A 26,943-nucleotide genomic window follows, 5' to 3' on the forward strand; every position below is an offset into this window, starting at 1 on the left:
GTACAGGAGGGGTTAGACAGCTCGGGTTCTGTGTGGCTCTAAATGGTGGAGCTGGGTGACATCACAAGGAGGTGGATTTTGGTGCCCTAGAAGAGAGAAGTTGTCTTAGGTCCATCTTGTGAGGTAGTGAGTGCCCGGACTGGGGTTCAAACCTTGGCTGAATTATTGTGCCAGGAGTACAGTGAACAGGATGTCTGTAGTGGGTGGGAGGTTGGACTGGGTGAATTTCAAGTTCCTTTCACATCTGTGCAGAGGTGATAGGGTACAGTGGTTAGGACTGCCAGGTGTGAATCCTAGCTTGACCCTTACTAAGTTTGTGACCTTGAGCAAGTCAACTGATATTTCCAAGTCCAAGTTTCCTTAGCTTTTGAGGAAAGTTAATGATACCTACCCTTTAGGGTTATGATGAGGGTTAAATGCAATGACACCTGTGTGAAACACAGCTCAGTAACAGGTCACTGCTCACTAAATGTTAGTTGCTATGTTTGTCCCAGCCTTTATCTGTGCACTGCACTGCACGCGGTTTCTCGCCTCTATTCCTTGGCTCTAATGTTCCTCAGGCTTGAGCACTCCCTCCCCATCACCTACCTAATTCTAGGCATCCTTTCAGACCTAGTGCAGGTGGCATCACCCTCAGTGTTCTTCTCCCTGCCCTGCAAACCCTCACAGTGGCATCATACACCACTGGCTGAGGGCACGGCTGCTGTCACCCTCAGCCCTGCCAGCACAGAGCTCACCCACGGCAGACGCTCCACGCGTTTTACTGGAGCTCCAGTTTCTAGTCTGGGTTCCATATCTGAACCAGGACTAGGCAAATCAGGCATCCACTTCCACTAACATTCTCATAAACACATTGGTCTTAAACTCTGATGGTCTCGTGGCGAGTCCATTCTCTTGGACAAAGCGTCTCCTTTTTGATCTATTTCTAGATTAGACTTTTGAAAAATCAATGAAAATTTTCCAAACTGGACAATCATCACTGCCCCATGGGCTGCCCCAATGCTCTGTCCTCTGGCTTCCGCAGAGGAGCTCAAGGGCCTTTATCATTCCCCATCGTTTAGGTTGGTGTCGGGCTTTCTTACCCAAGTGCCAAAGTTCACCGAACATCTAAAGTTTACCAGGAGCCACCGCACGACCTCAGAACTCTCTCTGTAGCTCTCAAACTTTTGTTCAAACGTGATGCTTTGTGGGGGCTGGAATATAATGAGGCTCTTTGGCACTAAATTTCAAGCCTGTTTGCATTTTGTCAAAGCAACTCAGCATTTTGGTTTAAGATGTAAATGATGTTAATCTGACCCAAAAGTCTGCATGAGAGAAAGATGGGTTGGAAGTTGGGAGGAGGGTAGAATATTGAGGCCAAATCTGTATAAATATTACTACACAGCCCAGAATGGGCAGCTACCTCTATTTATCATCCTAATTATTCCACCAAGTGGTGGAAAAGTCCATTTATTGTATCTGTCAACCTTCTAGGATAAACAGACAAGCAGCAGTACTGGGTGTGCGTGTGTGTGTGTGTGTATGTGTGTGTGTTTGGGGGCCTGGGGGCATTTACTGACTTCAATTACCTCTCCTTTCCAATAAATGAGAAAATGTCTAAAATGATTAATGCTTTCCTTAACAGTTCTTCACTGTATTTTTATTTACGAGGATACTTCAGAAAAACCGAGAGAGCCATTACTATGATAATTAAGAGTTTGCCCTCTGAACCCAGAGGAAACTGTTTCTATTTTATGTTGATGTGAGATTTCTTAGAGTTTGGTTTCCTCACCAAACTCGCCAGAATTAGAATCACCCAGGCTACATATATAGTGGCTCCCAGGCTCCACCCAAAACCTCCTGCTATATTTGAGTGCGGGTCTCAGGAGTGGGCATTTCTAGTAAGCCACAGGCATAGTGGAGTCTGAGATCCTCTGCTATTCTGCCATGGGTCTATGAGGTTGGTGATCAGTCAGGAAAAATGGGGTTATTTGAATATTCTTATAGAGTACATAGCACTGGGGTTATGAATCCTATAAAAAATGGAAGAGTTCCTGTTCTTAAGATGCAGGGAATAAAACAAGGGCCCAAGATGAACCTTTATTGAATCAGCATGCCCTTCTCACCAGCCGTATGGCCCTGGGCAAGGCAGGCAGCTACCATATTTATAAAAGGGAGATTATCGTATATCAGCTGCTGAAGATGGGGATTGGGCCAGATGATGTTCTGAGGTCCTTTTACCACTAACATCCAGTATTTTATTTTGCAGCTTAATTACAAGAGTGACTTAAAGGTGCAAAGGGGCTGAGAAGTGAGGCGAGTCTGCACAGAGTTCTTGTTCAGGAAATGCTCACTTTTTAAACCGAGAAAGCCTCCTCTTGGGACGTCTCGGGGCTGAATCACAAAAACTTCCAGCATTCTGGGTTTCCCGGGAGTGGAAAGATTTATGGGGACTCGAGGACAGGAGCCCTGGGCCAGGATACCACCTTGAAACTCACTGCATTTAAAACATCAGTGTCTCATGCAAAATGCAGAGCAAGACCCCTCTCTCCAACAAAATCTAAATCCCTGCTTTGAAGAAAACTGCTAAGCCTGCCCTCCCCTTGTCTCTTCTTGAAGAACTCATACTCATCCCTCAAAACTTAGAATATAGGTGGTCTCTGGTGCCTAAATGTCACAGAAAGCTTTCCTCTGGCCACGATAGGGACTCTGTCCTTTTTCCTCCCCAGCATTCCTTATAACACCATTAATGCAAACAGGTACTTGCAACAGCTGAGTTCACAATAGCCAGCTCCTAAGAGCAGGAACTGTGTCTTTTTTCACTTTGAATCTGCAGTGCCTAGGACATTGCCGGCACCACAGTTTTCTACTGAATGAAATGAGTTCCCAGAGCACAAGGATTAATTAGCTGGTTTAGTTTCTCCTGCAGAGTCTGCACTGTCCTGTCTCGAACCTCTTTTGAACCCTGCTGTGAATCACTGCAGGAAGGTTCTAGCAGAGCTCTGGTACATAAATCAATTTGCCTACAAAGGAAATATAGGTAGGGTCTGGACGACTGGCATTCATAAATCCTGCATGTTGGTGGCTTCTGCCAGAAATGCATTTCACCTAGCACACATGCTTGGAGTTCCTTTGGAGCTAATTTACATATTCAACAGTTTGGATATCACTGCATCTACGTGATGAAAACACAAACAGAATTCACTGGGGACCACGAAGTGAGTGGCCAGCACTCTTCTAGGCTGCTCGGAGGTCATCAAAAGGTCTCTCGAGGGAGCTGTGATCTCTGGGGCCTTCCTCTGATGAACTCATTCTCCAAAGTGCAACACAAAACGTTCTACAAGGGAAGAGGGCAGGGGCCCTGCCTGTCCTCAATTACCTAAAGGATGTTTTATAAATGGCTTCTCTTCTGGCCACAGTACCTTTAGGCCAAGTTTTCACTGGCTAGAAAAACTCCAGGTGCAGTTTTCTTCGAAGAGGGCAGTGAATTTATGGTGCCACATGTCAGAGAGAGAAAAAGAGGGAGAGAGCAAGGTTTCTTGCTGACCACTGTGGTCATGCGACTCTGTGCAGCTATGGCCTCTGACCAGGGAAGGTCAAGGTTCAGAGACTCTAGTTACGTCGACAAATACAAACCATTCCATCTCTGCCGCTCTGAGGGCTGAATCCACCCCTTGACTGTGCTCCGGAATATCTGGCCCCTGTTTTTCACTGAAGCAAATCCAGCTGCCTTTCCCCTCTGCGATAGCTTCTGAACTTGTTTCCCTGCCTCTGGCCCGGCCCCGTCTAACCCATTCACCTCTGCAGCCAGCAGGCTCTTCATGAAATACAGACCTGATTCTGTCACTTCTCCCCCGTCAAATGAGCCAATGGCTCCCACTGCTTTGAGATAATTTCTAGAACGTCACCCTGGCTAATGGCTCTTCTGTGATCACTGGGCCGACTCACAAGTCTCCTTTGTCATCACTGGAAATCTCTTTCAATCCCCTCATTGTAGGTTGCTGTCTTGCCCCTAAGCCTCATACAAACAGCCCCTCCACTGGAATGCTGTCCCTCCCCTACCTGTTATCACACGTCTAATTCCTACTTTTTTTTTTTTTAACATTGAAATATAGTTGATTTACAGTGACGTGTTAGCTTCAGGTGTACAGCAAAGTTATTCAGTTCTATATATATATATATATATATATATATATATATATATATATATATATATATATATTCTTTTTCAGATTCTTTTCCATTACAGGTTATTACAAGATATTGAATATAGCGCCCTGTGCTATACAGTAGGTGCTTATTGTTTATTTTACATATAGTATTGTTATCTGTTAATCCCATACTCCTAATATATACCCTCCACCTTGCCCCTTTGATAACCATAAATTTGTTTTCTATGACTGAGAGTCAATTTCTGTTTTGTAAATAAGTTCGTTCATATAATTTGTGTTTGGATTCCACATGTAGGTGATATCATACGATACCTAGTGCAGCCACCGTGGAGAACAGTATGGAGGTTCCTTAAAAAACTAAAAATAGAGTTACCGTATGATCCAGCAATCCCACTCCTGGCCGTATATCCAGAAAAGACAAAAACTCTAATCTGAAAAGACACACGCACCCCAGTGTTCACTGCAGCACTATTTACAATGTGCAAGACATGGCGGGCAGTAAATATTTTGTCCAATGAGTGAATGAACGAATGCATGCATGCCAGGATGGTAATCCAGGCCACCTCTGAAAGCTCAGGACTGGGGAGGGCACCCTCCGAACCGCACTCACCGTTACAGGTGCAGCGCACGTTCCTGTAGAAACGCGGGCACACGAAGCTGATGCGAGCTGTGCTGTAGGTCATGAGCGCGTGGGAATCCAGCGACAAGCCTTGCTCGCAGTGCTGCTCCTGGCAATCCAGCCCGGAGCAGTTCTTCTCCAGGATGGCTGAGATGCGCATGACGTTCTCCAGATGTCTCCTGGCATTGGACAGCTTCTGGATCAGGTAGGCCGGCTTGTAGAACTCACTGTTGGGCGTCTCCACCGCGAACAGCATGTCCAGCTCATGGGTGCCCGCCACGGGCTGGATGCTGATGATATGCAGGCTGTCCTGCTTCTGGGTGAGGACCGCGTTCCGCAGGGTGCGCCGGAACCCGTGCATGTGCAGCCCCACAAAGTCCTCGGGGGATACGTTCTCGAAGCGGATGGTGACGGTGTTCTGCAGCATCTCGTGCACCAGCTGCTCCACATGCACGACCACGTCGATGGGCACCTGGAAACGGCCATCACTCACTGACACGTTCAGGATGTACTTCCCGCTGTCCAGGCCTCCTAGGGCGATGATTTTCCCATCATGACTGTTCACCTTGAACAAGCTTTTCTGCTCCGATTTCAGGGCAAATGTGAGGACATCATACACATCTTGATCTGTGGCATGGATCTTCCCAATGACCCCACCAGGAAAGTCGTCCTCCATGGTGACGATGAAAATTTCCAGGGGGATGGCTGTGGGCTTGTGGATGCTTTCCTCGATGACCCGCACGCGGATGTAGGAGTGAGAAACTTGCTGAGGTTTGCCTGAGTCTTTTGCCTAAAACAACCAAGAGGGAGAAAGCCAAGGAAGTAAGAAAAAAAACATAATAATTAAAAAAAGATCAACAAAACTCTGAAGATGTCTGTTCCTTTAACCATGTTTGCTTCTTCCTCCATCCCCTGCCACTATTCTGCAAAATGTTGAGGATGTGCATTTAAGTAAGAGGAGTGATTTATCACCTGGGGTCCCCATATGTGCACTCTGTTATGGACAATAAAATGTGTCAACACAATAAAGCCATGGGGGTGAATTGGGAGGGAGAACAGAGGGCGCTATAGGATCCAGCATGCCCACAACAGCCTGGCCTTGTTTTAATTTTGGACAGAAGCCACAGGGGAACCCCATAAAGTGGCATTCCCACTTGTAGGAGAAATCTTTGTTCTCTTTGGCTTCTTTGCTTTTGATTGGACCAGACAGCACTTTTCTGCACATTTAAGAAACAATGTTATTTAAAGTGAGAAGTACACAATATCAGGATTTAGAATAAAAGATGGTACACTGAAGGGCAAAATAGGTAGCCTGAAAAAACCCATTTTGACTTCCTTCTTTACATAAGAATTGACAGAACCACTACCCTGAAACAGATCATTACTGAGAACCTGCCATGTGCAATGTGAAGGTAGTCAGTGCTGTAGGACTTCTGAGAAGGGCAGATTCTCAGGGGCTGGGTCCCCAGGGCGGGTATCTCGAGATGTGGGGCTGCAAAGGACCTTGCAGGCCAGGTACCGTCTGAGGAGACGTGTCCTTGTATGTAGAAGGCAGTAGAAAAGCACAGGCTTGCTCATCACAGAGACCTGAGTTTGAATCTTGGCTCTGCCTCTATGTGTCTGGCCTGGAGTAAGTCACTTAACTTCTTCGAGCTTCAATTTCTGTATCTTTAATTTGAATAAAATAGTCATATCTACCTCACAGGATTCTTGTACTGTGGGGATTAACAGACACAGTGATTGCAACGTACTTAGCACAGGCTTGACTCATAGAAGTACTTAGTATGTGAGAGTTAATGTAATGTTGTCATTTTTATTATTACCATCACCATATGCTTTTAAAAATGAATTATATGAACCGGAGATGCTGAAATGGAATATTCGTGTAAGAAGAGATAAATTTAGCAAATTAGGTTGAACTTGAAGTGAAACTGTGTATGGCCTCAAAAGACAGTGATGGGGCTTCCCTGGTGGCGCAGTGGTTGAGAGTCCGCCTGCCGATGCAGGGGACGCGGGTTCGTGCCCCGGTCCGGGAGGATCCCACATGCTGCGGCTGGGCTCGTGAGCCATGGCCGCTGAGCCTGCGCGTCCGGAGCCTGTGCTCCGCAACAGGAGAGGCCACAACAGTGAGAGACCCGCGTACCGCAAAAAAAAAAAAAAGACAGTGATGAGTTTGGACTCTATAGGCCAGAGGTTGCCCACTCAGATGTTGAAAACCAGAAAGGTGACAGAAAGGCATGAAGCCACTGGGTGTAAGGTGGCGGACTCATGGGCTTGTGGCCTGAGAAGGACTGCACAGTCGTGTCTGCCTAAAGTCTGAAAGAGTCAGAATTCACAAGTTTTCAGGCACTAGGGAGCTCAGATGGATTTAGTTTAGGGGTTGGTACACTTTTTCTGTAAAGGGCTAGATAAGAAATAGTTTAGGCTTTGGGGTTATATGATCTCTATCAACTACTCAGCTATCATTCCACCAGAGAAGAAGCCCAGAGCATATGTAAATGAATCGGTGAGGCTGTGTTCTAATAAAACTTTATTTATAAAAACAGGCTGAGGACAGGATGTGGTTCAGGGGCTATTATAGTCTGTTGACCTCTGGTTTAGTGGAATGACATAATCAAAGTGGACTGATATAATCAAAGTGGAATGATTAGCCTGGAGGGGTGTAGGGATAGATCAGAAAAGAATGAGGCGGAAGCCAGAGGAACACCCGGGAGGCTTCTGCAATAGTATGAGTATCGGGCGATATAGAATAAAGTGGGGTGATGGCAAAGGGAACATACCTGATGCACACGGGGACCTTATGAAGGCAGAAACGTGCGACTTGTTGGTAGTTTAATATAAGGGACTAGTAGGAGGAAGCTCTCCTACTAGTTTTTAGGTTTACTAGTTTTGGTGTTTACAAAGTCTGAGTTATGAAATATGCTCTCTAACAACCAGAGAAGGTATGCAAAGGACTGTACTAGCTTCTGTGAGAAGGCACTAAAACTCTCTCCTTGCCCTTGAGGACCTATACTGTGATATAAAATCATTCACATAATATTGTTGGACGCGTGGGTGGCAACTGAAGAGTTTATCAATGTGCTTGGACCCAAAAGTCATTAATTTGGAAGGTTTCGTGGAGTAGAGTAAGCCATAGTTTATCCAGAGAAATAAGGTACACAATGAAATGCTACATAAAGAATGGCTATTGTTGTTATTGCCACCATCAATAATGAGTTTAGGTTGCCCTCTGTGCCAACTGTGGGTAAAAAAAGTCACTCAGTTTCACTGATGGGACCCACATCTTGGTACTGGCAAAATTTGCACCCAGTGAATTTTTGGTGCTCTCTCTTTCCTGCTCCTACCCACACCCTTCCCATAACTGCCACTTTTGCCTCTTTGTCTCACTTCATTTTACACCATGACCTTGAAGAAGCTGAAATGTTGGGAGGCCATTGCCATCTGAATCCCTGTTCCCCTCCCATCTCACTGGGGAAACGTACCAAGTTGAGGTCTCTTCAAAAGCAGAGGCCATGAAATAGCTCCATCACATTAGGACAAGGATTGGTTCCTTCCCCACTCGGGTTGACCTGGGAAACACTTCTCAGTACCAAGCAGCAAGGCTTGACAAATGAGTTGTCTTTGGGGCTCGACTAGAACCCCAGGAATTTTCAGAATGCAGATTTAAGCCCAGTGACTGTCAGCCCGGCACACCCTACGGGAACGTCCCACTTCAACAATGATGCTTCCTTTCCTTCCTGTTCAACTTCACATACAGAGGCCACTTTTATTGGTGTGAAATTGAATTTGAAATTAAAATGAGTAATGATTTATGTTGACTTGCTTGACAAAGAAAACCCAACCAACGGGCCCAGCAACCAGCACGAGAGAAAGCTGGCCCGATGCGGCCAGAGGATGAGGCTATACCTGGACACACAGCACATACTCTGGAGACTCCATGTGCTGGAAGACCACGGCTGAGCGCAGGATCCCATCCGAGTCCAACACGAACGCCTCCTCTTCGTTTCCCGACAAAATAGAGAAGGAGAAGGGAGGCCCATTGTGAAAGGAGTCTCTGTCTGTCACCACGAGCTGCAAAATGCTGGTGCCTACTGGCTTATTTTCCTGCATAAGAGAGTATATTAAAAGGGAAGATAAAATTACACCTCTCTTCGCATTTAAAAAGAAAACCCATCATTACCAGCTGAGAGTGCTGTGCTAGAAACAGGGCTTTTTGCGGAAGGGATTCCCTGTGATGTTATCTTGTCTTCTGAAAATGTGCTGGCCTCTGTGAGCGTCATGTTTCCCATCCTTCGCTGCCACTCCACAGCTGCCCTGTGAGACAGTGAGCTGCACGTGAAAACATGAGGACTTGGCTTTGAATGGGTTTGCAGGTTCCAAGGATGCTGCTGGTTATACCTTGTCCTCGAAAGGCTGGAACTGCCCTGAGTTCACCCGAACGGCTCCAGAGATACACGGTGCTCATCAGCCTTCATGACGATGTCAGAAATCCTCTCGGGCCAAGAAAACATCAACCTTTCAGGATGGGAAAGCACTTCGTCACACTTACCACAGCACAGTTATGCGGAGGCCCAACATGGTGACACAAAGTCACAATACCGGACTCTTTAGGGGGACATCCTGGCAACTTCCCAGGAAAAATACAAAGGCGGGTGTCAGGTGAAAAACAGGGCTTTTCACCCCAGCCATCAGAACACAGTTTTGCTATTTCTTAAGGGAAGGGAAACGGGATGGGATGGATATTCCTCAGTTAGCGAATGAAGAGAAAAGGAATCTGTAAGTTTCGGAAGTCCGGATGTCATTATGCCAACAGGATTTTGCAGAAACTCTGCCTTCTACCCCAGATGGAAACACAAAGGCTCCTAGTTACTCCTTCTTGGGCCCAAGGTTGTCCTTACTTTGAAAACACCAAATTGAACTCTTCGGTAGCTCAGGCACTGGTTTCCTTGCTCTGCTCTGTTTAGACTTCAGCATTCCCACAGCTCGGGCCTGAAGTCATTTTCATTCGTTCAGGCCTTCTGATGACATTGACTTTGGATTAACTGAGTTTGGGTCCCAGAGATGGAGACAATGATACCCTGCATGACAGCAGTCACGGGCGGGGCGGGCGCACTCATGTGTTAGGCGCTGAATTAGTCTTATGAGAACCATGTGTTGGAAAAAGAAAATCATTCTGGGGTGAACAATGGGAGGAGCATTTTTTTTGCAGGAGAAAAGAACCTCAGATACTTCTCATGTTGCTTCTCCTCTCAAGTGGCCTTTTGGTTATCAGGAACTAGACACCGTCTCCCGCTGGAATAAGTTGTGGAAACGTCCCAGCCCAGCGTAGATTTATTAGTGCAAGCTGACAGTATCCTCAGCCCCACACAACACAGAAGATTTATTGATTTGTTTGCTCTCTCTATAAAAGCCATTTCCTCCATACAAGAGAGAGGGTAAGAGGATGTGTGCCTGAGGGGTCGCATCCGAGGAAGGAGGGTGAAAGAGAACACAGACGGGCCCAGTGTTGCAGACAAGAAGCCACGGTCCCCGCTCGTGGGCTCAGAGTCTCTGTTCTCTCCCTGCTGACTTCCTGGAGCGCGTGTGAGAACAGTCTGTCAAGCTGATCGACGCGTGTCATAAAACTGACCTTGAGTAGCCAGAGCCCATTTGGCGCTGGGCTAGTGAGCGGAGGCAGGGGAGGGGGGGCAGAGAGCAGCATCGTGGGGACAGGTGGGGAGCAGAGCCATGGAGGGAAGCGGCAGTAGGGGAAGGGGCAGAGCCTGGGGGGGAGCTCTGTGGAAGCTGGAGAGGGGCAGGAATGCACAGCTGCTGGAATGAGCATCAGAGAGGAGAGGAAACCAAAATACCGCTGGGGAAGGAATCGGGTTTCGCTGAGAAAGGGGTAGGAAGGGAGCAGAGAGCTGCTCAGCCTGATTCTGGGGGGGCTCAGTGGTGTGGGGAGCTGGGGGCCTATAGATGGCCAGACTCAAAGTCTTGAATGTTGTTCCAAAGGCGCCCCTCAAGATGGGCAGGTGATTCTGAGGCTGATTTCCTAAAGTATCCATGGTCCCCACAAGACACATATATCCATCCCTGTCTCCTGTAAGTCCTCCATGCTGACAGTATTCCTGGACTGGATCTCCTGATCCTCTTGAAGTCGGACTTTCAGCTTCTAGAAATACTGGGAAATGGACGTAGCTTGGCGCTTAGTACCGTGCTCACGAGATATCTTTTGAATTAAAAAAAAAAAAAATAGCTGGGAAGAAAAGTCGTTCTCTCTGAGAGCAGAACACCAGCAGTAAGTCACTCTCTCCTGCAGTCTAATTTTAGAGAGCAAGTGGGTTTAAACTGCTAAACAAACTGCTTATGGAAGACTGATTTTTTTTTTTTTTTTTTTTTGCGGTACGCGGGCCTCTCACTGTTGAGGCCTCTCCCGTTGCAGAGCACAGGCTCCAGACGCACAGGCTCAGTGGCCATGGCTCACGGGCCCAGCCGCTCCGCGGCATGTGGGATCTTCCCGGACCGGGGCACGAACCCGTGTCCTCTGCATGGGCAGGCGGACTCTCAACGACTGCGCCACCAGGGAAGCCCTGGAAGACTGATTTTAATGACGAGCAGCTCTAGCCTGATGGCCAATCTCCCTTTGACAAACAAGATGGTTCGTATCAACCTCCCTCCCCTGCTAGAATAGCACAAAGTGGCTTAAAGGCAGCCTGTCACTGTGGGAAGAGAATAGTCTTTTCAGAAGACAGACCCGAGTTCAAATGCTGACTCTATCACCTAACGGTTTCATGATCTTGGTTGAGCTACTTAACCTCTCAGATCCTTACCTCCTTCACTATAAAGTGAGGGTGGTCGTGAGGACAGACCGTGTACGGAGAGCACCTGACACTTGAAAGAACCCCATTGGCCGTAGCACTGATCGACGTTTTATGAATCAGTTGCAGTAGAAGAATCAGGCTCTTTTCATACTAGCCCTATGATGGGATGAGTTGATATTAGGTAAAAACAAGAGTAAACCAAGATGAGTAACTAACAGCGGAGGAAGGAGGATGAGTGCATAAGGACAAGAGCCTGGGAGGCCAGATTTGCTCACCTGGATCACAGCGGTATAGTTAGCAGGTGTAAATACGGGGCTGTTGTCGTTTACATCAGAAATATCAATGTTGACAGTGGCAGTTGAAGACATCGCAGGAATGCCGCTGTCTACTGCCTGGATGAGCAGGGAGTATCCAGACACCTGCCAAAGCACAAAGGGCCGACAGTGAAGGATCACAGCGCTTGCTTCCTTCTGGGCTCGCTCAGGCGCTGCAGGCTTGCAGTGCTTTGCGGAAGATGAGCCATCTTCACGTTGAGTCTCTAGACCGGGGTTTTTCAACCTCGGCACCAACTGGCCTTTGGGGCCAGATAATTCTTAGTTGTCGGGGGCGGACCTGTGCGTTGCAGGGTGTTTAGCAGCGTCCCTGGTCTCTACTCACTAGAAGTCAATATTGCCTCTGCCTGCTTGTCACAACCAAAAATGTCTCCAAATATTGCCAGATGTCCCCTGGGGGTAAAATCAGCCCAGGTTAGAACCACAGCTCTTGGCCGTCGTTCAAACCATAACAGTTGTCACAACCGATCTGTCCTAAGTATGACTTTTCATACTTTGGGAGTATATTACGGGCTTCTATTACCCAGTGAAGTCTTTCTACGTTTAAGCGTCACGCCTATGGCATCTTTTTCCATATTTAAATTTCACTTTGAAGACATATTTTTGGTCCAAAAAGGCAGTGTTTAGAAACTTAGTTTAACCTCGGGCAGAGGAATCTGCTGGACCATTCTTTCTGACCTAGATACCTTCAGGTTATCCTTTTGTATCTGCTCACTTAGGGTCCATGCTGTTCATGAAACCAGGACCACAGGATCCCGACGCTGAATATACTTTTCTGCTTTCTTGCTTTGGAAGGACCAAAATTCAAACCATCTAGAAAGCCAGGTTTTTGCTTTTTCTTTAAAGCCTCCAAAAATAAGAAAATACCAGCATCTACTGGCAACAAATTCTTTCTAAGGTCTAATGAAAATACTTCCTGCTGCATTTTAGTCCATCCCTATTTACTCCCATTATTCAATGTGTGTTTTTTTGTTGTCGTTGTTCGTTTGTTTCTTTTTTTTTTTGGCTGCACCTCGAGGCTGATGGGATCTTAGTTCACCGATCAGGGATCAAACCCAGGCTACGGCAGTGAAAACGCAGAGTCCTAACTACTGAACCACCAGGGAATTCCCACTCGCGTTATTTAGAATGGAGAACCTTCCCACTTATACTCATGGAGTCTGGCCTGATTTCAGTGAAGGGGTGGGTGTGGATGCGAAGGGAGCAGGCCTAAACTAGCTTACCCGTTCCCGGTCCAATTTCTTTTTAACCTTCACAAGTCCCGAGACAGGATCCACAGCAAATTCACTGTCTCGATCTCCATTCACAATGGAAAATCGAATCTGTCCATTGGGCTGGCTGTCTGCATCTTCTGCTATTAGCTTCACGGGACACAAGCAAAACAAAGCAAAGACATGACACGACAGACAGAGAAAAGGTTTATTCTTAGGGTCCCAGGTCTGTACAAATGGGCACAACTCTGAGAGTTTTCTTAGGCGTTCTACTCACCAATGCCAGGGTAAGAGATTTGGGGTTGGCCGAAGGGGGAAAGCACCATTACTAGAGCTGCCGTTTTATTTATGTTCATTTTTATCTGCCTACAGCCTGATGCTTGCTAGGCCTGATTTTCCTCAGGCCTTGAGCCAGTGAGGATAGACCCAACACTAACTGATAGGGATACTTCGGGGATTCTTTCCCAATTCGGCAAAACAATGGTCTCTGCCACTGAGTCAGGTATTTTCTAAATGTATGCATTCCCATGTTAAGGAAGTCCAAGAAAATTCCCTTTCCCACATGGCAAACACACAGCCCCACTGTCTGCTGCTCCACATTGGTGATGTTGGGATTTATATGTATGGAAATAGTCTTGTAATCGTTTCAGGCCCCAGGAGAAATGGCCTGGGAAGTCTACCTTGGATGTGTAAAGAATGAACAGCTGGTGCTACAGGAGCCAGATATGAGGGTGGGTGGAAGGGACCTCTCCCACCTAGGGGTAATGAGGGTGTTGAGGACGGGACTGACTCACTGTTCCCAAATGTAATTTCTATGTCTAAGAGAACCTGTGTCCTCCTAATACATAGCTTGCTCTTATTGGTATAGAAAAAATTCCTTCCAGAAAGAGCTCCTTTAAGAGTAACCAGTCAGTCTTAAGCTTGATCCCATTTGTAGCTGTCCTTCTGTATGTGTGTGTGTGTGTGTGTGTGTGTGTGTGTGTGTGTGTGTGTGTATGTGTGTATTTGGGGGGGGTGGGAAGGATGTTCTTATTCTGTCCTTAGCCATCTACTAACTTGTCATCCAAGGTCACAAGCTAGTAGGAGCTATCATTAGAAATTCATTCCATGGTCTGTTTTGTTTCTCAAAAAAATACACTCCTGGGAGGAACGTGATGAGTGATCACTTACACCTTGATATAAATGAACTTTATCAGACCCTTTCTAACAGAATGTGGAGAAGGAGTAGTTGAAAGGCTGGTGTCTGACTAGAGTTCTTGGGGACCAAAGGACGCTGAAAGGAGGAAGTGCGAAGAGAATCCGAGACAGACTCTGCTCCCTTTTTTACTCTCTTGAGGATTATTAGTCCCAGGTGTCTGGACCACGCCCCTGGCACCTACCGAAATGACAGAGTCCCCGACCGAGGCGTCTTCACTTATGACGGCACTGTAGACATCCTGGCTGAACTCGGGAGGGTTGTCATTCACATCTGTGAGGTTGATGTTGACAGTGGCCATGGCACTGAGGGCGGGGGTGCCCCCGTCTTTCGCTTCCACCACCAGGTAAAACTTTCTGCATAGTTCAAAGTCCAGGACCTCAGACACGGAGATACTCCCTTTGAAGGAAAATGGGGAGCTTTAGATTTGATTAGGAGAAACTCTGGTCAGCAGTCCCACAATCATGGTAATATTTGTAACATCATTTCCAGCCAAGAGTTTGAGATATTCAGGAATTGGTTTACTTAATACCCAGCTCAAAGCAACCCAGAGTCTGATTAACGCTGTCAGTTAAAACATTGCTATCCATCAGACACAATGCTGAAGAAATCAGGTCTTTGCATGTTTCCGCAATAGCTTCTGAACTTCCCTCGGGCAGCCTGAAAATCTCTGGCATTATTCACTCTCAGGCAATTTGGGAGGAGGGACCGGAGCAAGCATCCCCTATGAGCATCTCCCCAGGATTCCTCAGGTGGACCCAGGCAGACTGAGAATGTGCCAAGATGCGTGGACGTGATTGCATGACCCCGTCCCTCATCAGTAAGTATATACTTGCAGACTTAACCTAACTCTTAAACTGAATTAACCACTAAGGTGCCTCCCCTACTTATAAGCCGCTTTTCTGAAACTTTTATGGCACAAAGAGGACAAAGACCTCAGAAAGTTCAGGATGTAGTGATGTGACGGAAAAGGAAACACTTGGGAATCTGTTACCAAATAGCAAGCGTGAGTTTAGTGTCTACAACTACAGAGCAGAGCTAATACCCATGGCACAGAGTTCTTAAATTAAGCAAGGAGAACAGGTGAAAGCAGCTAGGTGGGGGCACCTCCACGAGGGGCTCCTTGACTGTTCTTTCCTTCCCATCCTAGCCCTTTCTGGTGGGCGACCCAGTCCTGCCTCCTGCACTTGGTAGCTGGTCATTGTACCGTCTGCAGAGCAGTTCTCGAGGGCATTTACCTCTCTCTCCCACCTGGAAAACAGTCACTAGGACCAAGGTGAGTACATCACATCTGTTCTCTTTCCAGACAGGCAGCTTCTCAGGGAGCTAAGCCTGCCCTTCTACTTAAGGTGAGAAATAGAAGTCGTACCTAAAGCAAGAGCCTCTTTCTCTCCATAATTATGTTTTCTTAGCAATTACCACCCCTAGCGCTTTATTTCGCATCCCAGCCTCGTTATCCAGAGCCAGATTTAAACAGTACTCAACCATTTCCCCATGGTATTCATATACAATGGCCATAACTAGACATGCTAAGGCTAACACACATTTAAATGAGGAAAATCCCCATACATTTTAATTTGAAGTAATGCACTTAATAAACAGGGCTATTAAGTGGGAGAAGCTGCTGCTGCAATCCTTCCATTAACGTTTCCACCCTCCTATACTAAGGCAGGGACTACGTGTCCTGCAATTTTTGCACCCCCATGGCATAGCAGTGCTATATAGAGGTTAGAGCATGTATTCCGGAGTCAGGGAGATCTGACTTCAAATCCTGGATCCCTGCACCACCCACAACTTACTCACATTGGAAAAATTAACCTCTCTGAAGCCAATTTGCTCATACAGAAAATGGGAGAAATAACTAACAACTTAATAGGAATCTGGTGTATCTGCCACGTTACACGAACATTGCTAATTGCGATAGTTTCTTGCTCATATGTCTTGGATTATCCAACAGAAAACAGACCTCCTTTGCCCTCTTGCTCAACAAGTACATATTCCTTGAGTGATGACGGAATTATGTCCAGTGGCCAGAAGGTATGAGGGACTCACTTTTCTCATCTGTGAAATGGGCTGCCTTGCTTATTCACAGGGGGATAGGTAAACAAATAAGAATATCCACAAAAGAGCTTTGAAAATATTAATATAAACACTCTTTGAAAACGCAAGGGTGAGTATGTTTACTTTTCAAAGAATTGCCAAACTTTTTTTTGAATTATCCTCTTCACTTACTCAAAACAGCCCTACTAGTTATTACTCCCCGAGGAAGAGAAAACCCTAGGGTTCTCTTTGTTCTCTTGGTTTCTTTCTAGACATCGCTTCCCCAGGAGATGCCACACCCTCCTGCAGAGTTTGAAAAGGGCGTGGTGAGAAATGGCAGTGTTCTGACTATGGGAGCAGTGAGTAGGAATCAAATACAATGCCCATTCCAGCCGGCCAAGTGCTGGGTTTAGAAGGCCTGAAGGTCACCGTGCAGATCACTCATTAACATCTGCCTTGGTAGGTGACCAGAGAGTGGCCACCTGAGCGTGGACAGTGGCAACTGGAGGCTAATCCCCAGGAGCTGTTCCAACATAGAAATATAGGACCCAAGTAACAAAAACAAGCAAACAGAAAAGAGAGAGAAACAAACAGACCCTGCGGCTCCATCTGCAAATACTATCTCCCCATCTTGAACCACATGACTGTTCCCGAGCTTGTCAATCTGAAAAATCCTGGAGCCAACCTAGGGGCCAAGTATTTGCCCAGTGAGCCCACAGCAAGGAGCTGAAACTTAGCAGGGGGCATCGTTGGAACAGAGTGTCAGAGGGCACTCTGGGGTTGGCATGCAGGTCCTGCTCTGAGAAGACTTGTTTCCACCGAGAAGGGCGGTTGATTAGAGGGTTAGGAGGAGAACCAGGGTATAGTGAAGCCTTAGATTCTAAGTTGGTTGCTGCTTACCCACCTGTCTTTGGGTTGATCCTAAATTTCCCTTGCTCGTTTCCAGACCGGATGAGGTATGTAATCTCAGCATTTGTGCCTATATCTTTGCTGGTGGCAAAAACAACAAGGACTTGGGTGCCAGGGGAGGTGTCCTCAGGCACCGTCACCAGGTAGTCCCTCCTCTCAAACACGGGGGGGTTGTCGTTAATGTCCAGGACGGTGATGGTGACAGTGGCCAGAGAGGACAGGGCCTGGCCGGGGCTCTGGTCGGTGGCCTGCACGCTGATGCTGTAGGAGGACTGTTGTTCTCGGTCCAGCGGCTGCTCCAGGATGATGATGCCAGACGAGCTGTCGATGGAGAAGAACCCGTCGGCCGAGTCGGCCAGGGAGTACACGACCTTCCTGTTGGTGCCTGTGGGAGACGCGAGAGCGTGAGCGGAGAGGGACGCAGCCGGAACGCTCTCTGCGCTAGAAGACTGTGGCTTTGATGACTGTCTAATGGCCACACAAAGAAAAACGGTAACTATGGAAACCAATGGCTTTGGTCCTACGACGACTTCAGTTTATAACAAATCTACAACTGAACCAAATGGTAAAGAAACGGAAAATATGGGTAAGAAATATCAGAAATAGCTGGATCTAAAGCAAAATGTTTTGCATGCATGTGTCACGTTGTTATGAGTCCTTCCTTCAATGTTTTCAAATAACTGACCAACTGTCTTGATCATGTTAGAGAAACTGACTTCAGTTCTTCTGGCTCGTGTGGCTTGGACAAGTTACAGTATTTCTTACCTGCCTAGGCCACAAGGAAGATGAAAAACGTTTTGAAAACAGCGAAGAACATCTAACCTATTATTATTCAAGCCCTCAAGCAATTTCTTCATATCTTTATAACCTCCATCTGAAACTGGTATCCTGAGGATCACTATGCGTCTCCTAATAAACAATCCAGCAACTTAATAAAAAAAGAAATAGTTGGATCTTCTCAATATATTAAAGAACACCATGCATCCTTAAGAGAAACTCTAAGATGCCAACAGGTATAAGCGTCAGGATGTGCCACAGAAAGAGAAAGACAAATTAATTAATTAACTCGACACATTTTTATCTAGACTCTATCAGGCACTATTCCAAAGACTAGAGATTCTCATAATGGACAAGAGACAAACATTTCCTGAGGGAAATTTTTACTTTCTGGTGAGAGTAAATAAGAAATGAACAAGAACAAAGAATCAGTAAAATACATGGTATGTTTGGGAATAAAAAGAGAGAAGAATGAAGCCATAATGGGGGGAATCGTGAGTGCTGGGGGGAGAGGGAGTTTGGGACCTGGGGAGAAGGGTGGTCCTTTTAATACAGGTGGTTGGAAGTTTGGCATTTGAGTGAAGACCCGAAGGAGGGAGGGAGGGAGTGAGCAGTGCAGAAATCTGAGGAAGAACGCTGTTGGTGGTAGTTGGGAAGCACTGGAGGGCTCTGAGGAGGGGAGTCACACGGTATGAATTAGATATTAACAGGATGGCTCAGGCAGCTGGTTATGAACAGAACAGCAAGACAGGAAGCAGAAACCCACTGGCAGTCTCCTGCAGGAAGACAGATGTGCAATAAGGGCATCTGGAATGGACGGTGGTGTTGGAAGGGGTGAGACGTGGTCGGGTTCCAGATGTACTCTGAACACGTGGGTGTGAGAAGTGAGGGGCCCTAAATGTATTCTGAACTTGGAGGTGGTGAGAATAGATGGCTTTCTCACCGTGGAGCTGGCAGGATGTGGGATGTGAACGAACGAGAAGATCCCAGAATGACTCTTAGGTTTGGGCCCGAGCGACTGAAAAGAGGGAGTTACCATCAGTTGCCATGGAGAGGACTGACTGCGGGAAGACGATAGGATTTGGACGAAGATCACGGGCCCTGTTTAGCATCGATTAAGTGTGAGATGGACATTTTATATGTAAGTGGAGATTCAAGTAGGAAGTTAGCAGAGGAGGCTGGAGATCAGAGGAGGGGTCCAAATTGGAGTTACATTTTTGAGGGTCTTCAACATTCAGAGAGCCAGCAGAGCCATAAGAATGGATGCGGTCATGGGCTTCCCTGGTGGCGCAGTGGTTGAGAGTCCGCCTGCCGATGCAGGGGACACGGGTTCGTGCCCGGGTCCGGGAAGATCCCACATGCCACGGAGCGGCTGGGCCCGTGAGCCATGGCCGCTGAGCCTGCGTGTCTGGAGCCTGTGCTCTGCAACGGGAGAGGCCACAACACTGAGAGGCCTGCGTACCGCACAAAAAAAAAAAAAAAAAAAAAAAAAGAATGGATGCGGTCGTAAGGGAATATAAAGGGAAAAAAGAAATACAGTGGCCAGTAAGCCTAGAGCATCCCATCAAAGGAGGGAGAGGATCTAGTCAGAGGGTGGTCTCCAGTTCCATGGCTTAAAGAAATGCACGTAGTTATCAAAATACCATTTTACCTTAATATATACTAAAGCTAAAACCTACCAACCAGGAAATGTTCATTAACAACCAACAAATCAATGAATGATGATTGGACCAACTTCCGATTCTGAAGATTGACTTAACTGTTTTCATCCGAGGAGCTCAGCACTTCAAAATGGTTTATAAACCTCAAATTCACTAGGAGTTACAGTTTATAAGAAAGAAAACATAACAACTTCATAGGCCGGAAAAGCATCATGTTGAGCCTAAACGCTCTTAATGAAGACAGTCATCAGTCATGACTTTAGCTATGACAACTACCTGAAAATGTCTTTTGCGAATCAGGGACCCCTAGAATATAAGCTCTTACAGGGAGGGCCTACGTACTGTCATTTTCTACTACACCATCTCACCATGGGGACAGGCCTTTGGCAGTAATAAGAGTTAAACATTTTACTCCCTCAATGTACAGTTTCCCTTAAGCCAAAATTCCAAGCAAACCAATAAAATCATGGAGGGAATGACAGAAATTGCATTATGTGGCTTTAACCAGAAGGTCAACATTGAGAGTTCGTTCATGGTTCCATTCCAGAGAGTCCATTTTTTCCAAAGTTTCATCATTTACTTCTATTTCTCTTTCAAAACAACCACCCTGTGATATATGAACATCAACCTCTGATTTTATTGGTGCTGGGATGAAAAACAAGAAGTCTTTGCTCTTTCCTTGCTGTCCCTTGAAATAAGGCCCCAAAGCAGGTGTTTTAGGGATGCTTTCTGGCTACTTTCACAGGTGGCTGCAAGATTAAACTTTTCAACATAAATTCCTGGGGTGAATACACGAGGATCGTGGAGGTGATCAAGCTTGCACCTGAAAAACAATAACCCTGCCTGGGTGTCGGAGCTGACTGTGTGCCCTGGAAGCTGCCTTGACTGACGGGATAGTGTCAGGACACCTCTCAAAGACACAAAAATGCATTTATGGAAACACATCAGTGATTGACGTAAATACACCACATGGGTTTTCAAATCACACACGTTCCCTGGGGATTTGACTCCCAGCCCCAGCATATGGAAGAGCACTCTCACCAACAATAAGATGGGGCAGGAAGTTCATGCAGGATCTTTCCTCTGAACATCTGCTGACAACACCCACTTCACTGACGCAGGGATTTCCCTGGGGCCACTAGCATATGTAGGTAAGCAGGAGCGACAAAGTCCTATTTTCAGATGTGCTCCTGGATAAGCTTCCTCTTCAGACTTGAAGATCACGTAGGAGGAAGGCCATTTCTGACCCTGTTCTGAAAGCCATGGTGCTCCAACCCGCTGAGTTAGGAGAGGTAGGGGCTGGGTTTGCACACTGCCCCTCTCTGTGGCAGCAAGGCCCGAAGGGAAGGTGCTTTTCATGACCGCCTGTGTTTCCTTCACTGGGACAGATAGCTGAAATCTAATTAAAAATACTGCCTGTGTTCCCAGTCTGCAGATTTCTCTCCCAGCCCAATTCAGAGGCGCTCGGCTCTGCTCAGACCTCCAAGCAGGAGAGGCTGTGTTTTCAGAGCTTCCAGCTCAGCCGGCTAGCCCTGTTGTTGGAACCCTGCGTTTACAAGGCTGACATTGACCAGCCACACAAAGACCACGGCTCCCCTCTGAGTAGGTTCTGTTCCTTTAAAGCTTAGGGACAGGGAGTTTCTGCTGTATCACAGCAGAAAACCATCCCCAACAAGTTGTGGACCCAAACTCCCCCCACTCCCCGTATATTTTGCTTCTGACAGTATCTTGTGCATTCACACCAGGAGGAACAGGGAGATTTACGGTTTACCTCTCCTTTCTGTTACCAGTCAGACTTATATGAAAGTAAGACTAGAAAAGGTTGGGGCAGGGTGGGCACCCAAACCAACAAACCTGCTAAGTGGTATCTCTTGTGATTTGGTAGTTCTGAAGAAAAGAGCAGGATATATTTTTGGAATGTATCTAAACTCCAATTTAGACACAATTGCAACAGATTTCAGTGGTTTCTAGAAATCAAGTCAGATGCATAAATGTCAACGTGCAGGCAATACTCCTGTTGGAGCACTCGGGTCTTTTGCTGTATTACCAGGCAATGGGGGCTCTTTGTTAAATGAATGCAGGTCCCGTCACTAAAGTGGAAACTTTCTATCCAAGGGCGTTTGATAAATGCCATTCTTCAAATCACCAGCTTTTCGCTACGTACCGGGCAGAAAAGATGAACCCGAGCAGAAGACTTGCTTGCTAATTGGTCTAATGCTCTCACTGCATGTCACGACGTGTTATATTAAGGTATAACATTAATCCATCATTTCGTGTCTGTGTTTTTAAGTACGTAATTCTCTTCTCCAATTTGCACTTAATTTAATGAGGACGGAGCTACTCAGCTTCTCAAGATGCTGAAATGCCAGACTACCAAGAGAAGTATGATTTTCATCGCATGTGAAGTTTCTGCGCGTTAACTGTGGCACATGGAGCGGGCAGGCCTTCAGAGGATTAAAATCAAGTAAACAGAGAATGCTTAAAATCCCGATTTGCTCAAAGGAAGTAACAGGTAGTGGCATTTTGTGGAGTGGGGTGAGAGGAAAGAAATAGCATGTACAAATTCCCAGAGAGAAGGCTATGAAATCCTGGGGCGGGTGGGTTGCCAGGGGCATCTATATTCCCTCCCTTGGAAGATTTCTAAATGGAGGCTAGGTTCCTCTCAACTGGGCCAAATGAAAAGAGGGACTGTTTGGGGAGCATGGACTGTACAGAAAAGTCAAAGTTTTAAATGCTTAGGAATGAAGGCAGTGTGGTGCAGTCTTGTAAGACAGGAGATCTTGCTTGTAGCCCATGGGTTTCCCAAGTATACTCGTGTAGCTTAACCTCGTTGGGTCTCAGGTGTCTTCATTTTTAAAATGATAGAACCTAGTCCATTGAAGTGTAAGATGACCTTCCAGCACTGTAATTCATTTGCAAGTTAATTAATGGAGTTGGTTTCATTTTTATTTTCAAAGGGCTGACCCTCTCCTCCAACTGGCCATGAAGTTGCTGGACCTGGGCATAAATGGGCTGAGTCACCAAAGGAAAAGTCCACGTTCAACCCAGTGATGATGAGCTATTGGACTCTTCTGGATGGGATGAAAACTTAACACAGTAGCTTCATACCATTCAGTTACATGTTGAGAGTTCACACATATAGTTTACAGCAAGGCTTTTATACCTCAGTGAGAAATAACGCCCACTGCTAGGATCATCCCCAAGGATCTCACCTAGTGTCAGAAGAGCTCAGCTTGATATTTGAGATTGTTAGAATCAGTACCAACACCAAATGGCCAGAGCAGCCAACACAGCAAGGACACTGAGACTTTTTTTAACCTGGTCTTTAAAAATGTTTTCTCCCCTCCTTCTGAGATCAAGCTCCCTGGGCTTAAGGAACCTACAAGAGTTCTGCTCTTACTCAGGGGGTCTCATGATGGCTACTGCTTTGACTCTGTCAGGGCAGGGCCGTGTCTGTGACCTTCACACTCTATCCTCCAGTGCCTGCACAGGATCTGGCCTGTAGGCAGCACACAGAAAATGGGAGTTGTACTAAATTGCTGTAAACTGGCTTTTCTAAAGGGACTTGAATTTATACAGAATAGATATCTGGGGAAAAAGTAATTTGAAACAGTCTCAACAATCATACTCTAGAAACACTTTTAATTTGGGTTCTAATCATGTGCTTTCATATCAGCTTGACTGATATACTGAGGTGTCATAATTTACGTACAATAACCTGAACACATGTGAAGTGTCTAGCTCATAAATTCTGAGAAATGTACATCTCCGTGGAACCACTCTCCGCATTAAGATACAGAGCATTGCAATTGCCCCTTACAGTTCCTTCATGTCCCGTGGCTGTCAGTCCCTCGATCCCATGACCTAGGCAATCTAATAAGTTGTTTTGAACCAACACTTTCTCCCGTCTTCATGAATGTCTATTTATCAGTGCTTGAAATCCCACAAGTACATTTAGATTTCAGTCTTTAGGACCCAGGCGTGGTGACTAAGACACATTCTTATTTAAGCTACAAGGATTACCTTTTGAAGAAAAATGCTAAACAAAGCTTTGGTTCTTGAATATGTCATTGCATTCCTTTGCACTAGCCTTATCCTTAAAATATAGTACTTTTGAGAAGCACAAGGGTTCTGTCTTTCTCACCGGAGACCCTGGCTATGACCCTCCCATTTGATAAGGATTTGTCAAGTGCCACTTGTTTGACTATTCCAGGCACCATGCTGAGGTGAAGTGGAGCCCAAAAGATGCTTCCCTAATTCTAGGAGCTTAGCAACCTGACAAGGAATTACGTAAACTATTAACTATGTATTAAAGTAATATCTTAGCTATCAGATCGTTTAGGGTTTCCTGCATGTCTTCCAATCCTACCTGAACTGGAATGTTGAGTTCTTTTGATTCTACCTCTGAGAGACCTCTTGAACGTCTGTGGCCGGGACTCACAGTCAGTCAGGCAAGGCTCCACCTTCTCTCACCTACACTGTTGCAAGAGACCCCTAATTGCAAACTCGGACTCCATCCCTTCCTGGCTAAATTTAACCAGAGTTAAGTTCCTAAAACGCTGGGTCCAGTCCTGCCCCACCTGCTCAAGAGAGTTACCGACTTCTCACTTCTTACAGCAAGAAGTAAAAACGATTGAGAATGGCTTTCCAGTCCTTTCCAGTCTGGTCCCAGCCCACACTCTCCAGGTCACTTCCTGCCCCACTTCCCTGTTGGGTGGTCTACTGCAGTCACTCCTGAAGACACACTCACATTTACTCTTGCAGGCCTCTGCTCATGCTTTCCCTTCTACTCAGAACATCCTCTTCCCCGCCTTCACTTGTCAAAATCCTACATATTCTTTGCAGGGTCTCCTCTGGGATAGCTTCCTTAACTTCCCCAGTTGCCCCCTTCCCTTTGCTTCCTTAACATCATTATTGCATTCTCATTAGTTATATTTATATCCTTTCTCCCACTAGATTAATGTATCATTTAGGCAGAAGGACCATGTCTTTTTTTTTCCTTTCCACTTTACTTTTTCCCCCAGTTTTATTGAGATATAATTGACATATAGCCCTGTATAAGTTTAAGGTGTACATAATGATGTGACTTACATATATCATGAAATGATTACCACAGTAAGTTTGGGAATAGCCACCCTCTCAGGTAGATCCGAAATTAAAAAAAACAATTTTTCTTCGTGATGAGAACTCACATAGGATTTGCTCTCTTAACAACTTTCATATATCACATACAGCAGTGTCCATTATACTTATCATGTTGTACCTTACATCCCTAGTACTTATTTATCTTATAACTATAACGGGAAGTTTGTACCTTTTGACTGCTTCCATCTGATACTCCCCACTCCCACCTGCTGCTAAGGGACTGTGTCTTATTATCTTTGTATCCTGGTTCTGAGACCAGGGCCTGGCACACAACAGGAGAGAATGAATGTTGAACTGCAGAAGAAACAGCCAGGGGACCACAGCAAGCGTATGATGAGCCTGCTAACACGATGAAGGTAGGGGTGGTGTGCACACTGCTGTTACATGTCCACCGCAAATGCATGGGCCAAAGAACTGAAGAGCCTCCAAACAGTGCGAAGTGGAGAAGTCAGAAATATTTAATACTAAAAATGTACATAAAACATTCATAGGGCTTCCCTGGTGGCGCAGTGGTTGAGAGTCCGCCTGCCGATGCGGGCGACACGGGTTCGTGCCCCGGTCTGGGAAGATCCCACATGCCGCGGAGCGGCTGGGCCCGTGAGCCATGGACGCTGAGCCTGCGCGTCCGGAGCCTGTGCTCTGCAATGGGAGAGGCCACAGCAGTGAGAGGCCCGCAAAAAAAAAAAAAAAAACCAACAACAACAAAAAACATTCATAGATTATATACAAAGCTATTGCTAAATAGATGTTCTCATTTGTAAAATAAACTAGTAACTACACAATTTTCCAAGAATAAGGACTGGCTGAATAGAGCACAGCACATTCATATCACAGAATACTATATATATCATTACATAAAAGTGTAAAAGAGTATATAGTGACACAGAAATATGTTTGCAAGCCAGTGAAAAAAGGTTACAAAACAGTATCTAGTTTAGAAGCCCATTTTTGTGAAGAACAAGGTGGAAGGGACTTCTATCAAAATGGTAACATTGCTTAGAATTGACTGTTTTTTTCTTTTTGTCTGTCCTTCCAGATCTTACACAGTGGACACAGATCATGTTTGTAATAAGTAAAAGAACTATTATAAGACTCATGTACATAGAAAATAATTCTTTAGTATCAATCTTAGAGAGTAGTCAAATTTTCAGGTTATTTTCCAGGCCAGTTTATTTCTCAACATACATACTACTTGAAATAATTGTAGAAAAAGGTATTTTTATAAGATTCTTTTTCTGGATCTTTCCATTCCTCATTTTAGTTTTTGCTCAGAAAGGCACTGACTTTACTTAGAAAATCACTTTTTGGGGGGTCAAAGTTCTTATTATAAAGTTATTTCAAGGGATACATTCTTAAAACTATTTAAGCAGTAGAAGAAAGTTGCTAGCCTCAAATTCTTCTCTCATTGTCTGTGGGAGGCAAATAAAATTCTATCACAGTGAAAGAGCTCAAATTGAACGTTCTTTTCTGTCTTTAAAATATGCCTTCCGATGATAGGAAATAAAGCAGAAAGTTGCCCTGAGGAGTTCCATGGAATTGCAATTACTTCTGAAGTCAGAAATGACTTTTAAATAGACTCTCTAATTATGTCTGCTTTACGTGCCTTTTAAAAGTTTTTCATTGGGTGGTAACTAACCCTGACACATTCCCACATGCAAAATACCAACTCTGGGGTTCAGTAGTCCCTTTTGACTCTTTTTGAATAGTCAAAAAAAAAAAAAAAAAGACAGAAGGCGGCACCAGCCACAGAGTAAGGGAGATCCTGACTGTACCAGAAACTTCTTGGGGACTTGTCATTTGGGCTGGCACCGGCTCTGCTGGGTAAGACTGGCCACAAGATGTGAGTTCTCACAGAACATAAAAATGCAGGGGTCCTTGTGTGTGTGTGTGTGTGTTTCTGTTTATCCTTCATAAATTCATTTATTTATTTTTTTATTGGGGTATGGCTGTTTTACAAGGTTGTGTTAGTTTCTGCTGTACAGCGAAGTGAATCAGCTATATGTATACATATATTCCCTCTTTTTTGGATTACTCAGCAATTAAAAGGAACGAAATTGGGTCATTTGTAGAGATGTGGATGGACCTAGAGTCTGTCATACA

At 45.7% G+C, this 26,943-nt stretch overlaps 1 protein-coding gene across 2 annotated transcripts in view; it reads right to left on the minus strand.

Annotated features, from left to right (window-relative positions):
- Positions 1–26,943, minus strand: part of FAT3 (FAT atypical cadherin 3) — a 560,699-nt gene that overhangs the window by 40,389 nt on the left and 493,367 nt on the right. For both annotated transcript variants that reach the window (XM_060017235.1, XM_060017234.1), the window contains exons 13-18: positions 17,252–17,645; positions 14,496–14,706; positions 13,129–13,266; positions 11,849–11,992; positions 8,677–8,874; positions 4,762–5,560 (exon numbers count right to left, since the gene is read on the minus strand). In XM_060017235.1, coding sequence (XP_059873218.1) covers positions 4,762–5,560; positions 8,677–8,874; positions 11,849–11,992; positions 13,129–13,266; positions 14,496–14,706; positions 17,252–17,645 — 1,884 coding nt within the window. The remainder of the gene's footprint in view (positions 1–4,761; positions 5,561–8,676; positions 8,875–11,848; positions 11,993–13,128; positions 13,267–14,495; positions 14,707–17,251; positions 17,646–26,943) is intronic.

The sequence above is a fragment of the Delphinus delphis genome, chromosome 8, assembly GCF_949987515.2.
Source record: "Delphinus delphis chromosome 8, mDelDel1.2, whole genome shotgun sequence".
NCBI classification, from domain to species: domain Eukaryota; kingdom Metazoa; phylum Chordata; class Mammalia; order Artiodactyla; family Delphinidae; genus Delphinus; species Delphinus delphis.